General features: G+C 37.1%; 1 protein-coding gene and 1 pseudogene across 2 annotated transcripts in view; one reads left to right on the forward strand and one right to left on the reverse strand.

Annotated features, from left to right (window-relative positions):
- Positions 1 to 1,265: 1,265 nt before the first annotated feature.
- The window catches only part of STX11 (syntaxin 11), a 62,355-nt gene continuing 45,519 nt past the window's right edge, over positions 1,266 to 18,101 (forward strand). The window contains exons 1-2 of one of the 2 annotated variants that reach the window (XM_025925795.2): positions 14,845 to 15,029; positions 15,116 to 15,296. In XM_025925795.2, coding sequence (XP_025781580.1) covers positions 15,254 to 15,296 — 43 coding nt within the window. In that variant the 5' untranslated portion in view covers positions 14,845 to 15,029; positions 15,116 to 15,253. Of the gene's footprint in view, positions 1,290 to 14,844; positions 15,030 to 15,115; positions 15,297 to 18,101 lie in introns of those variants that run through there. The other variant, XM_086708067.1, reaches the window with a different exon arrangement.
- LOC112862136 (large ribosomal subunit protein uL24 pseudogene) lies at positions 4,346 to 4,778 on the reverse strand (annotated as a pseudogene).

Below are 18,101 nucleotides of genomic sequence, written 5' to 3' on the forward strand. Positions count from 1 at the left end.
TTTGACTGAGATAAGTTATAACACTCTGCTAAAAATTGAAAAACTGTCACTTCCTTGTTAGAGCTGAAAATAGTTCTTACAAGTTGTTCTTCCTGATGCAAAACCATATTAAGCTTTGTGTATTAATACAAATCACTCAAAACAATTCCAAGTAAGTACATATAGATTTAGAGAGAATTATGTAATGAATAATACTAGATTGTTGATAAAGCATTTACTCCAGTTTAAATGAGTATCTTATCCAAAGAGCACTGACTTGAGGTTTGTCTCTTTCCTTCTATAAATTTAGTGCTTACATACCAATTCCACTTAATAAATATGTGTTGTGCAGTTGTTCGGTAAAAATTCAGAGACTAGGTGCTCCCAGGACTACCAAAGTGAATCATATGTAGTGAAGGCTATATAATTTACAGTAAAATCATAGTTATGAATATGAAAATTTATAATTTACTATAATGAAAGGCAGCATAAATACAGTGGCTATTCCTAGAATGAGTAGGCTATTTTTAATTGAAATGTTGAAAAATGAGTTTATAAAAGTAATATTATTTTGGGATAGAATTGGAAGTCTGTGCAGTGTTTCAAAAGCTCGTGTTGGGCTTTTAGGGAGCTCATTCTGGTAGAGGGTCTGTCAGGATCAAAGTTATGGAGAACTGAAGGCTCATGGTATATTCAGGGAATGGCCAGTTGAGAGGATAAAGAAGGAAAAAGAGGTGTCCTTACACAGCTAGATTGCTGGGTAAGCAGACTCTGTAAGGCTGATGCCTGAGCTTGAAGTCCAGAGCACAGGCAGATGTGAAAGAAAGACAGATGTAAAGTGGGGAAGTGCAAAAACAAGGTGGGGCTCACAAGGACAGACTGAAACCCTTGTCAATTCTCATTGCCCCAATCTTTTTTTTTTAATTTTTTTTTTCAACGTTTATTTATTTTTGGGACAGGGAGAGACAGAGCATGAACGGGGGAGGGGCAGAGAGAGAGGGAGACAGAGAATCGGAAACAGGCTCCAGGCTCTGAGCCATCAGCCCAGAGCCTGACGCGGGGCTCGAACTCACGGACCGCAAGATCGTGACCTGGCTGAAGTCGGACGCTTAACCGACTGCGCCACCCAGGCGCCCCTCATTGCTCCACTCTTGATGCTATGAGTGTCCTGCAGAATCTGAGTCCCCTCACGATGGAGTTAATCACACACCCCTGGTCTGGGAGTCAGAAAAGGTGAAGGAGGATCCCGGGGCAGGTGGAAACAGTTGGAAGCCTGGCTGCTGCCTCACACCAATGAGGTCATCCAGCAGGTAAACAACGGTGTGCGTGAGCTACAAAGATTCCCTCCAAATCTCATGCAAGACTCTCTCCTGTGCCCCTCCCTATGCAGAAACACACGGGCAGGGGAATTCTGGGAAGTATAATTTAGCCTGGCCACCACACATGATGTTTTGGTTTATTTTAGAAACATTTTAATAAAGGGAACACAGTGATAAAGATATCTGGAAAACATTTTGTTAGATGAAGATCTAGCTTATTGTGAGATCCATACTCCAGAAGTTTTATAAACTTTGCTTAATGGAGAATATATCTGGCTTGGCCCCAGCAGGAAACAAGTCCTTTTGAGGTGAGATTTTGATGAAAATCTGTTAAATTTATCTAAGTGAAGAGAACCAGGAAGGAAAACTGGGGCATCTAGAACAGGACTGGCAGGAAGCCTTTCCTTCCCCACAGCTCTGGCAGGCTGAGCTCCACGGGAACTGTGATGGTCAGCAGCAGCTACAGCCAGAGCCTCAGCGTCGCCCAGAGAAGCAGAGAAGAAATTCCCTGGCCCAGTCTCATCCTGCCTTTGGGTTTCCTGCCAAAGCCTCCTGGGACGGAAAGCAGCAGATACAATGGCTCAAAGTGGATGTGGGAGGCACAGAGAGCAGCTAGCTCAGTGAACGGTATCTAATTCAGCCAAACTTCCTAACATTTACCAAAGAGCCTGAAATAGTCATGATGATAAATAATAATCTGGTGTAAGGTTTACATTTTCTGTGAAACTTGTTCTTTTCCACTGGTGTTGAAATATATTCATCATCATCTTGACAAATGCCATTAATTTTCATTTTTCTTCAAATGGAACATTGCCCTATAAATTATTTTCACAGCAAAGAGTGACTCAACTCTCAATAAAAGTGATTTATGGAAATCTGCCATGTTCTCACTCTGCTACTCATAAATTTTCTGCATGTAGTCAAACTTCTTTAAGTGTTCTGAGTCACAATAACTCATGGTCAGGCACTGAAATGCAATTCAACTATTCGAAAGGTGAACACATATAATGGGTTGATATGTCATTCAAGTAATAATATAAGAAAGCGAGCGGCTCAACAAAGTCAAAGCACACATGCACTTAGTTCAAAAAGTTGGTGGATTTAGACTCATAAAGTCTGTGCCATAACAAATACTCCTCAAGTGTATGCTCATTTTCAGTATACACTTTCCTCCTCTCTATTTTCAAGTGCTTCCATGCACGTCATCTTATTTATCCCCGAATAGAGGAATTATCCCCATAAGGCAGATGACAAAACTGAAACCCAGGAAGTTTAAATGACTTGCTCACTCTATTCAGCTGGGAAAGCTAACAACCCATGAATTGAAAGCAGGTACTGTGCTTTCAAACACTCCAACTTTAATAAAATACTTTACAATATATTAAAAGGCCATTTACCTGCTTGCTGACTCTGTAACCTATACTTTCTGTGACCTGTCGTCCTAAAAATCGGTCTTTTGATTTCACTCCTGGGAGGGCCCTGCCTTGTCAGGAGGAAGTGTTAGTACAGTCATATAGAAAAGCTTTTAACATTTTAAACCTCTTTGCACACTTATCAGGTCCACAGCAATTAAAAATGAACAAACAATCAGACAAAACCAACTCAAGTGGTAGTAGTGACCTTTGAAAGCTACTCTTTAGGTCAAGAGACCATCAACTGATGGCTATAAGGACAGAAGTCATCAAAGGTACCTGAAACACAGATAACCAGCTCAAAGTCAGCTCAGAAAAGGAACCCTGCCAGAAGCTTGTGTTTGTCTATTTAATCTTCTTCAACAAACACTGGAGAACACAAGGTTGTGTGAAAGGTTTCTCAGACATATATTTTTAGGAAAGTCTACTCTTACCTGCCATTTTCCTTTCATTCACAATGATAATATTATTTACTGAGTTCTTACTACATGCTAAGCACTCTTAGATCTTTATGTAGTAAACTCACTCATCCCCATATAGGCCCTATGACATAGGTGCCCTTTTTATCTTGACTTTCAGGTAACCAAGCAAGCAGAGGAAGGTGAAGTAACTTGGCCCAGGTCACCCAGCTCAGCAAAGCTCTGAGCCCAGACAATCTCTCTCTCTCTTTTTTCTTAATGTTTATTCGTTTACTTCTGAGAGAGAAAGTGGGGGAGTGGTTGAGAGAGAGGGAGGGAGACTCCCAAGCAGACTCTGCACTGTCAGCACAGACCCCAATGCGGGGCTTGAACCCACAAACCATGACCTGAGCCAAAGTCAGACGTTTAACCGACTGAGCCACCCAGTCACCTCTACTCTTTTTTTTTTTTTTAATGTTTATTTATTTATTTTGAGAGAGAGAGAGAGAGAGAGAGAAGAGAGAGCGGGGCAGGGGCAAAGAGAGAGAATCCCAAGCGGGCTCTGTGCTGTCAGTGCAAAGCCTGAGGTGGGGCTCAAACTCATGAGCTGTGAGTTCATGACCTGAGCAGAAATCAAGAGTCAGAGGCTTAACTGACTGAGCCACTCAGGCGCCCCTGGATGGTCTGACTCTTAACCTCTATGTCTTATTGTACTCCAGTTCAGGCCTTCATCAGTTCCCTTAGATGCATTCCTGTTCACCTGAAATCTTCCAGAGCACAAGCACCTGTACCAGTAGAGTGTCCAGTACTGTGAATGCTCAGCCGAGTTCATTGTATGATTGATAGAATGAATGAAGGAGGGACAGATGAATGAAAGAATGAGTATAGAAATGTGTTCTGAGAGGTCAGAAAAAGAAGAGATTCTTTTAGAGTAGGTGGGGTAGGAAGAAAAGGTTACATCAAACAGCCTTGAATAATGGTAGGATTTCAAAAGGCAGAGATAAAGAAAAGGGAATTTCAGGTGGAAAAATTATATAAAGCTGGAGACACTGGAAAGCCTGGAGATACAGTCAGAGAACAGCAAGTTGAACAAATTGGCAGTGGCTTATTCTTGGGCTACATGAATGAAGGTAATGCAGGGAGAGGTCTGATCAGGTTAACTTGAAGTTAGTTTGCTAAATGTTTTATTTTTTTTCATTTTAATAGTTTTTGTTTAAAGCTGTGTATTAGTTTATTCCTACATCTTCTCAATTGTTTCTTCCTTATATTTGCCCTTTTATTTTACTACTTGGTGAGATTTGGTTTTACGTTCAAGGATCTTTTTGTGGTCTTTGTCCACTTTTAGTCTAGTGATAACCACCTTGCTGGGGTGAATGCCCACATGGACAGTTGTGCCACTTGCCTTCTGTCGCTGTACTTATTCAGTGTAGATGGCATATTTTTTCCCATACACCTGGACTACTTTGCCAATTTGCTGACCTTTGTAGTGTCCTTGCACAAGCTGTACTTCATCATCCTTCCGGATGGTCACGGGTCAAATGTTGTACTTCTGTCTCAGCTTTTTGGAAAGAGAGGAAGATACAATCTCTCTGCAAATGTGGGAAAGGTGCATTGAAATGCCTTCTATGGTTCTTGCTCCGCTCAGAAGTCACAGAGGGATTGGACTTCATCTTGGCCACTGGCACTTCAGCGATGGCCGCAAAAAGAAAGACATACTGAATGTTTTATAGCAGGCTGAAGGAATCACTGCTTAAAGAACTGGATGCCTCCAGAGGAGTATAAATGTAGATGTAAAGGATGACAATCTTGGGACTATGCTTTTGGGAAACTGAATGGGCAGTAATGTGTCAGAAATTCAGGGCAGGGGTTGCTGACCTATAATGAATGAATACATGAATGAGTCTTAGGACGTCTGTGAATCCCTGAAAGGCACACAAAATTTTGTCTGTATTTGTTTATGTACATATTTCTACTGAGACTGTCTACAACCTCTCAATGATTCTCAAAAATTGTGACCACCCCCCTGCCCCAAACAGGACAGCCACAAGGCAAACATCCAAATAGACACCATAATTCCATACATCTAAATATCTTAATATTATAAATGAAGTTAAACTGTTGAATAAAATATGTTCTTCAACCTCACAATATGTAGTACAGTAATGATATTCAAATTTTACTTTGAATTTACTTTTATAAAAATGTAAATTAATGTAAATACTAAAACCTCAAAATATTAAATATGTTAAAAACTATATATAAAAACTATCTATTAAAAACTAAAAAGCAATTAAAATAATGATGAGATACTACTACGTACCTATGCTAATAGGTATCCAAAACACCAACAACACTAAATGATGGTGAGGATATGGAGAAACAGAAGATCTCATTCACTGCCGGTGGGAATGCAAAATGATGCAGCCACTTTGGAAGACAGTTTGACAGTTTCTTACAAAACTAAACATGCTGTTATCATAGAGTCTGGCAATCCCACCCTTTGGTTGGTGAGTGGATAAACAAATTGAGCATAGCCAGACAACGGTATATTATTCAACAACAAAAAAGAAATGAGCTATAACCTACAAAAAGACACACTGGAAACTTGAATGCATATTACTTAGTGAAAGAAGCCATTCTAAAAAGGCTACATACTATACAATTCCAACTATATGACATTTTGGAAAAGGCAAGAGTGTGGAGACATAAAAAAAATCAGTGGTTTCCAGGAAGGAAGGGGGTGATGAATAGGTGGGCCACAGGAATTTTTAAAGCAGTAAACTATTTAGTATGATACATGTGGATATGTTTATTTGAATTCAATTAAAAAAAAAATCACACACACATTCACATGCTCCCCCCACCCCCACACACACTCCAGAGCATGTACAACACACAGTGAATCCTAATATAAACTATAGACTTTAGTTAATAATGTATCAATAGTGGCTCATCAGTTGTAACAAATGTACCCACTAATACCAGAGGAGGGCTGGGTGGGGGTTACTCTATACTTTCTGCTCAGTATTTCTTGTAAATATAAAACTACCCCCCAAAATAAAGTCTATTAATTTAAAACTTAAAGGCAAAATGCAAATGATGATGAATATAAAAACTTAAAAATTATTTAAATAGAAAGGAATTTTATTAATTTATTAATTCATGCATTTGGAAGCTGATATTGATACATAAACTTAAGATTATTTCTTCTTGATTAATTGATCTCTTTATCATTAAGAAATCACTTTCTTTATCACTACTAATATTTCTGCTCTGAAATGTGTTTTGTCTAGCATTAATGGAAATACTCTTGGTTTCTTTTGATTTGTGTTAGCTATCTTTTTTCTATTCTTTTGTTTTCAGTCTGTTTGAATCTTTATATTTAATAAGAGATTTTCCTGTAGGCAGCATATTGTTGTGCTTTGCTTTTTATCCAATCTGACCATCTCTGCCTTTTAATTAAGAATGATTAGGGGCGCCTGGGTGGCGCAGTCGGTTGAGCGTCCAACTTCAGCCAGGTCACGATCTCGCGGTCCGGGAGTTCGAGCCCCACGTCAGGCTCTGGGCTGATGGCTCAGAGCCTGGAGCCTGTTTCCGATTCTGTGTCTCCCTCTCTCTCTGCCCCTCCCCCGTTCATGCTCTGTCTCTCTCTGTCCCAAAAATAAATAAACGTTGAAAAAAAAATTAAAAAAAAAAAAAAGAATGATTAGACCATTTATATTTAATGTGATTATTTTGTGTTAGATTGACATCTAATCTTGCTGTTTGTTTTCTATTGGTTCCATCTATTGGTTCCATCTCTGTTCTCTTTTCCCTCTTTTTTTGCTTTCTTTTGGATCAATTAAACATTTTAATGGTTCCATTTTTGTTCTCTTTTCCTGGCATGTTATTTTGTCGTTTTAGTTGCTTTGGGGTTTATAGTATCCCTCATTCACTTATTACAGTTTACTTTCAAGGGATATTATATCATTTTACAAATAGTTTATCAGCCTATTTTAAGGTTCTATTATTGTCATACATTTTTCATTTGAATATTTTATAAATCCCACACTATATTTTTATTATTTTTGTTTAAATAGCTAATTATCTTTTAAAGACATTTAATAATAAGAAAAAAAACTTGCATATTTATTTATGTAGTTACCATTTCTGGTATTCTTCCTTTTTTATTGGTAGATGTCCATATTTCCATCTAGCATCATTTTCCTGTTGCCTGAAGGGCTTCCTTTCATATATCTTACAGTGTTCTGGTAATAAATTTTATAGTCTGTTGGTAATAAATTCTTTCAGTTTTTTATGTCCGAGAAAATATTTATTTCACCTTCGTTTGTAAAAGATACATTGTGTATAAAATGATAGACTGACAGTATTTTCCTTTAATATTTTTACCTTTTAGTCCTCCACCATTTCTCTGTTATATTATTACAGATGCGAAATTTGCTGTTCTCCTCATCTTTTTATCTTTTTTTCTTCTCTACATAATGTGTCTTTTTTCCTCTGGCTGCTTTTAAGATGTTCTCTTTATCATTGGTTTTGCGTAATTTGGTTATGATATGCTTTAGTGTACTTCATGTATCTTGTGTTTGGGTTCACAGAGCTTCTTGGATCTATGGGTTTATAGGTTACAATAAATCTGGAATTTTGGACATTATTTCTTCAAATACTTCTTCCATCTCTCTTTTCCTTTGGGGAATTCCAACTGTGTGTGTGACATGTGTGTATGTTGGGGGGGGGGTGCTGAGATTTCCTACTCTTAAAGAGAACAGATAAATGGGGCGCCTGGGTGGCTCAGTCGGTTAAGCATTGACTTCGGCTCAGGTCATGATCTCATGGTCCATGAGTTTGAGCCTTATGTCGGGCTCGGTGCTGACAGCTCAGAGCCTGGAGCCTGCTTCAGATTCTGTGTCTCCCTCTCTCTCTGACCCTCCCCCATTCATGCTCTGTCTCTCTCTGTCTCAAAAATAAATAAACATTAAAAAAAATTTAAAAAAAGAGAACAGATAAATCACTATGTCTGGTCATTTTTAATTAGATGCTGTAGATTATGCATTATACCTTGTTGGGTGCTAGGTATTTTTGAATTCCCATAAGTGTTCTTGAACTTCTTTATGTTAAATTACTTGGAGACAGTTTGATGCCACTGAGAGAAAAATTTTCTGACCACTCCTTCCAGTAAATTATGAGGTTTTCCAGTCTGGTTTGTGAGAACAGGCACCATTTCTGGCTGTGGGTAGACAGTAGTTACTGCTTCCTCCAATCCTTTTAGTTGGTTTTGCCCCCAGCCCCAGGTAGTTTTCTGACATGCATTAACTGATAAATCCTCTGCTGAATACTCAAGGGGGATCTTGTGCAAATCTGCTCGCATCTCTCTCTAGTCATCTCTCTATCTCCAGTATTCTATCCTATGAACTTTAGTCACCTTCATTTCCCTGGATTCAGCTTCATCTCAACTCAGGGAATCTGCCTGGCTTCTCCTCCATGCCATGTGCTAGAAACTCTCCCAAAGCAGCAAGCTGGGACAAGTGGGGCTTACTTTGCATGTTTTCCATATCTTGGGGATCACAGTCCTTCATTATTTGATGTTTAATATCTTGAAAATTGGTGTTTATATATTTTGTCTTTGCTGTTGTTATTCAGTTGGGAGGTTAAATCTGGTCCCTGTTACTCCATCATGTTTGGAAGCAGAAGTCAATGTATAAGTATTAACCAAATAGTAGAGCAGTATCTAGACTCATTTTACTCAGCTTGGGCAGGAGTAGAAAAATGACTGTTAATAACCAAGACTTACAGTGGGGTTCCATGAATTTCTGGATTTACTATAAACTTGTAGAGTTAGAAAGGTACACAAAAATTATCTGTCCTAAGAGAATATGATGCCTGGGAATAGTCTAGGGTAGAAGGCATAAATATGAGGGAATATACTGACCATGAGTTAATAAATACTTTTGCTTAGGAATTAACTATTCTAAAGACTTTTGTACAGGCCCAACATTTGCCATAACAAAAAATTTTAAAAATTATGCAGTCCAACTCTTTGGTTTTACATAATAGGAAATCCTATAAAGAAAGGTATGCAGCTATGTTGGGGATAGCATGATGATGATGATAATGATAATGTTCATTATTTTACACCAAGCAAAGTACTTTCTCATTTCATCCTGCATGAACCACAGAAATAAAAGAAGAAATGAGTGCTTGGAGAAAGGTGAGTCTGTCTGATTTATCATGATGAAAATTTGTTGTTATTACAAATAAAGCTGGAAAGTGATGATGATGATGATGATAATTATAGTAGCTTACTACATTCAAGGCACAGTTCTAAGCGGTTTGCATGAGTTATCTCATTAATTTGTAATAACTTGCATATACAAAATAGTCTACAATTCACATTTTTTTTCACATTTTGGCATTTCTGAAGTCAGGATGCATCTTTTGACTATTGGTATAGTTACAGTTACTGTCAATATGGAGAGTTTAGTATTTTCAGAGAGGGTGTGCCTTTGTTTTAGCTGGTCATCTAGTGGCATAATCAATCCATTCCCTATAAATGAATATCTGCTTGAGGCTCTTTGTCCCACACAGGTAATATGAATTCAGACTTCCGAACCATTTTACAAAGTTGGCATTGCCCTGATGCCAAATCCAACTTGAAACATTTCTCAGGGGAGATTTTTTTCCTCCCTACATCCAGTGTCAAATTAAGACACAAGTAAGACCTAGATTGAGACAAGATGGTGGGCCTGCAAGGAGGAGTTGTCAAAGGATGAAAATGGGGTGACAGAAGCAGAATTTAAAAGCAGTTTCTATCAACACATCTTTTTTTCACTTTACTTGATTAGTACCTTGATTCTCTATGGCAGTAGCAACAGTAAAATGGGAATATTAAACACAACTATTTTGAAATATTTATTTCCAATTGAAATGGAACTTTATATTGTGTTTATTAATTTATGTATTTTTCTCTTCCAGATGACTATAAATGAAAAGTAGAGCTTGTTTTGACACTTTCAACAATGGATAGATCATTCACACAGAAAATCAATAAGGAAACATTAGACTTACACTATGCACTGTAACAGATGGACTTAACATTTGCAGAACATTCCACCAAACAGCAGAAGAATACACATTTTCTCAAGCGCACATGTAATGTTCGCCAGGATACATCATATGTTAGACCACAAAGCATCTCTTAATAAATTTAAAAAGATAGAAATCATATCAAGCAACTTTTCCGAACATAATGGTATAAAACTAGAAATCAGTTGCAAGAAGAAAACTGAAAAATTCACAAATACGTGGTGAGTAAACAACATGCTACTGAAAAACCAATGTATTTAAGAAGAAATCAGGAGCATCTGGGTGGCTCAGTCGGTTAAGTGGCCGACTTCGGCTCAGGTCATTTTCTCACAGTTCATGGGTTCGAGCCCCACATTGGGCTCTATGCTGACAGCTCAGAGCCTGGAGCTTGCTTCAGATTCTGTGTCTTCCTCTCTCTCTGCCCCTCCCCACCTGTGCACTGTCTCTCTCTTTCTCTCTCTCTCAAAATAAATACACATTAAAAAATATAAAAAAAAAGAAGAAATCAAAAGAGAATTAAAAATTCATGAGACAAAAAAATATGGAAGCACTACCTACCAAAACTAATGGAGGAAAAGCAGCTGTAAAAGGGAAGTCCATAGCAACAAATGCCTACATAATGAAAAAAAAAAAAAACCACTTAAATAAACAACTTTACACCTCAAGAAATAAGAAAAGAATAATCAACTAAACATAAAGTTAGCAGAAGGAGAGAAATAACAAAGATGAGAGTGGAAATAAAGGGAGTAGAGACTATAAAGACTATAAAGATAAATTAAAAAGATCAATGAAACTAAGGGGAGGGTTTTTTTTGGAAAAAGCAAACAAAATTGATAAACCTTTATCTAGGATTACCAAGAAAAAAAGAGACAGAGAAGACTCAAAGTTAGAAATGAAAGAGACATTATAACTGATACCACAGAAATACAAAGGATCATGAGAAACTAAGATGAATAATTATATGCTAACAAATTGCCAACCTAGAAGAAAAAGAAATTTCCTAGAAACCTCCTAAGCCTAAGCCTAAGTCATGAAGAAATACAAAATCTGAATAGACCCATTACAAATAAGGTGATTAAATCAGTAATAAAAGCCCTCCCAACAAACAAAAGTCTAGGACCAAGTGGCTTCACTGATGAATTCTACCAAATATTTTAAAACTGAGTACCAATCCTTTTCAAACTATTCCAAAAAAAAAAAAAAAAAAAAAAAAATAGAAGAGCACAGAACACTTCCAAACCATTTTACAAAGTTGGCATTACCCTGATACCAAATCCAATTAAGGACAACTACAAGAAAAAAAAATACAGGCCATACTGATGAACGTAGATGAAAAATCCTCAACAAAATATTAGCAAACTGAATTCAACAATACATAAAAAAGATGGCATACCATGATCAAGTGGAATTTATTTCAGAGATTCAAGAATGATAAAACATCTCCAAATTAATCAACGTGATACACCACATTAACAAAGTGAAGGATAAAAATCTTACAATCACCTCAATAGATGCAGAAAAAGCGTTTGACAAGGTTTAACATTGATTCATGATAAAATCTCGTAACAACCTGAGTACAGAGTGAACATACCTTAACATAATAAAGGCTACATATGACAAGCCCATAATTGTCATCAGGCTCAATGGTGTAAAGCTGAAAGCTTTTCTTATAAGACCAGGAACAAGACAAGGATGCCTACTCTTGTCACTTTTATTCAACATGGCACTAGAAGCTTTAGCCACAGCAATTAGGTGGGAAAAAGAAATAAAAGCCATCCAAATCGAAAAGGGAGAAATAAAACTTTTTTTACTTGCAGATTACATATAATAGATAGAAAATCCTAAAAACTCCACCAAAAATTGTTAGAGCTAATTTAAAAATTCAGTAAAGTTGAAGGATACAAAATCAATACACAAAAATCAGTTGCGTTCCTACACCTTGACAATGAACTGCCAGTAAGAGAAATTAAGTAAACAATCCACTTACAATTGCATCAAAATGAGTGATTTTTGAGGAATAAATTTAATCAATGAGGAGAAAGATCTATACACTGAGAACTATAAGACATTGATGAAAGAAATTGAAGAAGATAAAAATAAATGGAAAGATAATATGTGTTCATGGATTAGAAAAATTAATATTGTTAAAATATCCATACTACCGGAAGCAGTTTGATAGGGATTCAATACAACCAAAATTCCAGTGGCATTTTTCACAGAAATAGTATGATATTGGCATAGAGACACATAAATCAATGCAACATAATAGAGAGCCCAGAAATAAACCCATGCATATGCGGTCAACTAATTTTCCATAAAAGAGCCAAGAATAGACAATGGAAAAAAGGCTAGTCTCTTCCATACATGGTGTTGGAGAAACTGGCCAGCCAAATGTAAAAGAATGAAACTCTCCTCTATCTTACATCATACACAAAACCAAGTCAAAGTACTTGAATGAAAGACCTGAAACCATAAAACTCCTTAGAAGAAAACATAGGGGATAAGCTCCTTGACATCACTCTTGGCAATGATTTTTTTTTTTTTTTTTGGATTTGACACCAAAAGCAAACATAATAAAAGCAAAAATAAACAAGTGAAATGACATCAAATAAAAAGATTTTGCACAGGAAATTATCAACAAAATAAAAAGGCAACCTACCAAATGGGAGAACATATTTACAAATCATATATATTATAAGGGGTTAATATCCAAAACATATAAATGACTCATACAACTCAATATCAAAAACAAAACAAAACAAAACAAAACAAAACAAAATATTTTAAAAATGGGCAGAGGTACTGAACAGACATTTCTCCAAAGAAGATATACAAATGACCAACATATGAAAAGGTGTTCAACATCACTAATTATCAGGGAAATACAAATTAAAAGTACGAGTTATCACCTTACACCTGTTAGAGTGGCTACCATCAAAAAGATAAGAGATAACAAGTTGAAAAGGATATGCAAAAAGGGGACCCCTTGTGCATTGTTGGTGGAAATGGAAGTTGGTTCACCCTCTATGGAAAATAGTATGAAAATTCTCCAAAAAATTGAAAATAGAACTACCATATGATCTAGCAATTCCACTTCTGGGTATAAGTCCAAAGGAAATGAAAATGGAATAATGAAGAGATATCTGCACTCCCATGTTCCTTGCAGCATTATTCACAGTGGCCAAGCTATAGAAACAACTAAGGGACACCTATGTGGCTCAGTCGGTTAAGCATCCGACTTTGGCTCAGGTCATGACCTCACAGTTTGTAGGTTCGAGCCCTGTGTCCAGCTCTGTGCTGACAGCTGAGAGCCTGGAGTCTGCTTCAGATTCTGTGTCTCCTTCTCTCTCTGCCCCTCTCCCTCTCCCTCTCGTACTCTCTGTCTCAAAAATAAATAAATGTTAGAAACAACCAAAGTGCCTATCAATGGATGAATGGGGAAAGAAGATGTGTTATACAGATACAATGGGATATTATTGGGCCATGAGAAAGAAGGAAATGTTACCATTTGCGACAATGTGGATGGACCTTGTGAACATTATGCAAAATTAAATAAGCCAGACGGAGAAAGGCAAATACTTCATGGTACCACTTATATATGGAAACTTAAAAAAAAAAAAAAAAGTCAAACTCATAGAAAGAGTAGAAAGAGAAAGCAGAATCGTGGTTGCCAAGGGCTGGGGGTTGAGAGAAATAGGGAGAGGTTGGTAAAAAAGTACAAGCTTTCAGCTATGAGATGCATAAGGTTTGAAGATTTAATGTAAAACATTGTGACTATAATTGATAACACTAAATTTATATAATTGAAATTTGTTAAGAGAATATAACTTTTTTGCTTCATCAAAACAACATAAATCAATGCTGCTTATTTTAATATTAAGTTTATACTTTTAATATGTAGATTTGTTCAATTTTTTAAAGTTTTTAATTTGAATTCCAGTATAGTTAACATACAGTGTTATATTAGTTTCAGGTGCACTATAGTATAGTGATTCAACAATGCTATATATTACTCAGGGCCCATCATGGTAAGTGTACTCTTAATCCCCTTCACCTATTTCAACTATCCTTCCCCCCACCCCCACCCCCACCTCTGGTAACCATCAGTTTGTTCTCTATAGTTAAGAGTTTCTTTCTTGGTTTCTCTCTCTCTTTTTCATCCTTTGTTCATTTGTTTTTTAAATTCTGCATATGATTTGCTTAAATTTTACAGTTTCCTAATGAGGCTGTAACCATAAGGAATTTATACCATGTTTATGTAAGTTACATATACTTGAATATATGTCATATTCAGGTAATTTGTCAACACTGGGTACCATATATTCTTTTTCCTTAAAAGGGGTCTACTCACTACTGAAGTTGGAGAGATAATGTCCTGGGGCCCTGAAAGAAATAGGGCATGAATAGATTATATGCAGGACTCACATTTGCATTGTAATCAGTTATGGATTCCTATTGGCATGAGGGCATTAAATGTTTTGTAAATGTTTCTTTGTGACTAGGGATGTAGAATTGTGGCAATTCTTCCTGTTTCATAATTCAACTTTGTCCATCACCAACTTGTAGAAAATAGGGTTTAAAGAAATCAGCTAGAGTGGCCTGCTTTCAACACTGAGAGTTAGTGATGCAAGGCCATGTCAGCTCCTACCAAAGATTCCTACTCACGCTCGGGGCACATAAGTAAGGTAAGGAACTGCGGACCGAGAGGAACATCGATCAGCTTCCCCAAGTTCTCGTCAACAAGATCACCATCCCAAGAGTAGATACCTGCAAGAAGTCTGTCCACTGAATCTGTGAATGTACACCTGAGACTTTGATCTGTTTTCACAGTGTCACTTTTGGTATGTTCATCTTTAAGACATCTTCATCATTTGAAACATGTTTGTTTTTTTGTGGTTCCAAGATTGTACTTTTAAATTTTCTTTAGGGTCACGGAAGGATGTCGGCTGTGGTCCGTGCACTCACAGAAACTATAAACCATCTTTGAGGAAGGACTCAGTCTACCTGAAGAGTGTGTTGAAGGGAAAAGTAAAACAAAGTCGTGGAACTGCAAGAAGAGGATGAAATGGATGAAGAAAAAGAGAAGAAAACCATGTCTCAGCCTCAAAGTAAGGCTTTTTGGTGTAGACATACATAGATTCTAAATGGATGGTACAAATTCATCTAAATGAACAAAGTATGGATTATAAAAATGTTTAGTCTATTTGTGAGAATCATGCTTGTTGAGAACAAATTTAATTATTCAAATTCAAAAATCAATATTTAAAGGCTTACGACTAAACTATTACCTATAAAAGGCATGGCTCATTTGCTACATTCTGTTTATGCTTTTCTGTTTCACTTTTATCAGTTCCTCAGGACAGGAGGATGGTGTAAAAAGGGGTTTACCAGAAGCGAGTATTGAGTAACAGTCTCATCTTAAAATAGTTTTGTAACTTGTTATGCAAAATCACAGTTGAGAAAAAAACCATTTAGTGTCATTAAGCAGATCGATTATACTATCTCTACACCTAGTATTTTTTAGTCCCTTCTCTTTCACAGAGAATGTTCTATTTGTATGAATAAAGCAGCCAGTACATGCTCACCTTCAAGCCTCTTGCAAGTATAGCAATATATCAGAGGAAAATTTTCACATAATTGCAATTTGGGTTAAAATAAACAATACAACTACGTCATTTCACGAATTGTAGGCAGGAATAAGATTTAGCTAATACCAAAATAGTACAATTTCACCACTAATTTTCTACCCTTCCTATATACCATGCACAGAAAAATAAGCTTACTAGACAATAAGAAATTTACTTTTCTATGAGTTATCTGTTGCATTCTTTTATATTTTTTTTTTGTAAGTTTTCTAAGCTTGTATAGATTTAGACATTGCTCTTTGAGGGTAGGTAACAGGATAAGAGAAATCCTTTGTTTTGGATAGCCCTTATTTTTCGGTTCTTCTGTGGTCTTTGATGTTGTTCTTGGATTCTTTATTGGTGGTTAAGAGCATGAACTTTTGTGTTGGACACCAGGATTTGAATCTAGGGTCCTTTGCTTGCTGGTGCTGTGACAGTGGACAGGAGACTTTAAGGCTCATTCTTCCCCTGTCAAATGGGGTTGGGTTGTACACACTTCATCAATTTGTGATGAAAATTAAACAAGATAATATATGAAAATGTTAGCATAGTGCTTGGCACACTGCAACTGATGAATAAGTATCAGTTAACTTTAATATAGGTATTAGCATTATGGGGTTTACATATTTTTAAATAAGCTGATGTCTGCTAGTAATTGTACAGTTAAACACCGAGCTTCAAAGGGTATCTTAGTCCGTGTAGGCTTTACGCTACATAGGAAAAGTACTCTAGACTTTATGGCTTATCAATAGCAGAAATTGATTTGTCACAGTTCTGGAGACTGGGAAGTCTAAGATCAAGGTGCCAACAGATTTGGTGTCTGGTGAGAGCCCGCTTCCTGGTTCATAGATGGCTGTCTACTTGTTGTGTTCTCACATGACGGAAGGGGAAAGAGAGCTCCATGGGACCACTTTTATAAGAACATGAATCTCATTCTTGAGGGCTCCATCCTCATGACCTAATCACCTCCCAAGGTCCTCCTTCCTAACACCATCACGTTGGGGATTGGATTACAACATGAATTTTTGGCAGGCACCATTATTCGGTGTAGAGGGAGGGGTTAGAAACTCCAGTAAGCTGTGTATATTGAGTAATGATGGCTGGTTTGTAGTACTGAGGTATAGATTTTCTCCCATATCGAGAAGTAATTTAAAGCTTATTAGATATTAAAATATTTAATATCTTAAAAATTAACCAACTTGTTTTATAGTCTTATTTACATGTATTTCCATACATAATATTTTATGTAGAGAAGATAAATGCAAAAAAATTCGCTTATGAATCAGTATTTTTCTAATCTGAGTGTGCTGGAGAAAAATGTATATTATATGACATATAACATGGTTTCTTCATAAAGCTAACCAGTGCACTGAAATAAGGAGATGCTAAAATTATCAGGGAATATTTTTCTAAGGACTGTAGGTATAAAATTTTCAGAGCAGGGATTTGGGCACAGTGGTCTAGGTACTGATAAAGGATGCTGTATCAGGGTCCCATCGGGAAACAGATGGCACATTCAAGTTAGAATAATTCCGTGAAGGTTTATAAAGAAAGGTAATATTTATTTTTTATTTTTATTTTTTTAAATTTTTTTTTTTCAACGTTTATTTATTTTTTTGGGACAGAGAGAGAGCATGAACGGGGGAGGGGCAGAGAGAGAGGGAGACACAGAATCGGAAACAGGCTCCAGGCTCTGAGCCATCAGCCCAGAGACTGACGCGGGGCTCGAACCCACGGACCGCGAGATCGTGACCTGGCTGAAGTCGGACCCTTAACCGACTGCGCCACCCAGGCGCCCCAAGAAAGGTAATATTTAAAGGCATAGGCAGAGTGGAAACTATATGTATTCTATATGTGATACCCCAGGTCTGAGAATCATGAGTAGGGAGAGATATTCAGAACCAGGAAGGAGAGGGAATCATGTAGAACAGACCACTTTAGAAGAACAGTGACCTGTGGAGAACACAGAGAGCCCTTCTGTTTCAAATAAATTCCTGGACCCCATCCGGCTGCTTCTGCTCTCCTGCTAGATCTCCCTATTGGCCAAGCCCAAGAGAAGTTAAAGGGTAGAGGAAACTATTGCAATAGCCCATAGAGATCAACCACCCAGGGTAGAGCGTAGGATGGTGAGAGGTAGAAAGTAGACGTGAAGGGGCAAACAGAAGATGCCTGCATACATGTTGACATTATAAAAATCCAGAATTTATTTTTTCTTGTTATTATATTTATTGGTGGTGAGTGCGTATAAAAGAGTTGAAGCTTTATAAACATGCACTGCACAAGATCCTT

The sequence above is a fragment of the Puma concolor genome, chromosome B2 (assembly GCF_028749965.1).
Source record: "Puma concolor isolate L17-30 chromosome B2, mPumCon1.1.hap2, whole genome shotgun sequence".
Classification (NCBI taxonomy): domain Eukaryota; kingdom Metazoa; phylum Chordata; class Mammalia; order Carnivora; family Felidae; genus Puma; species Puma concolor.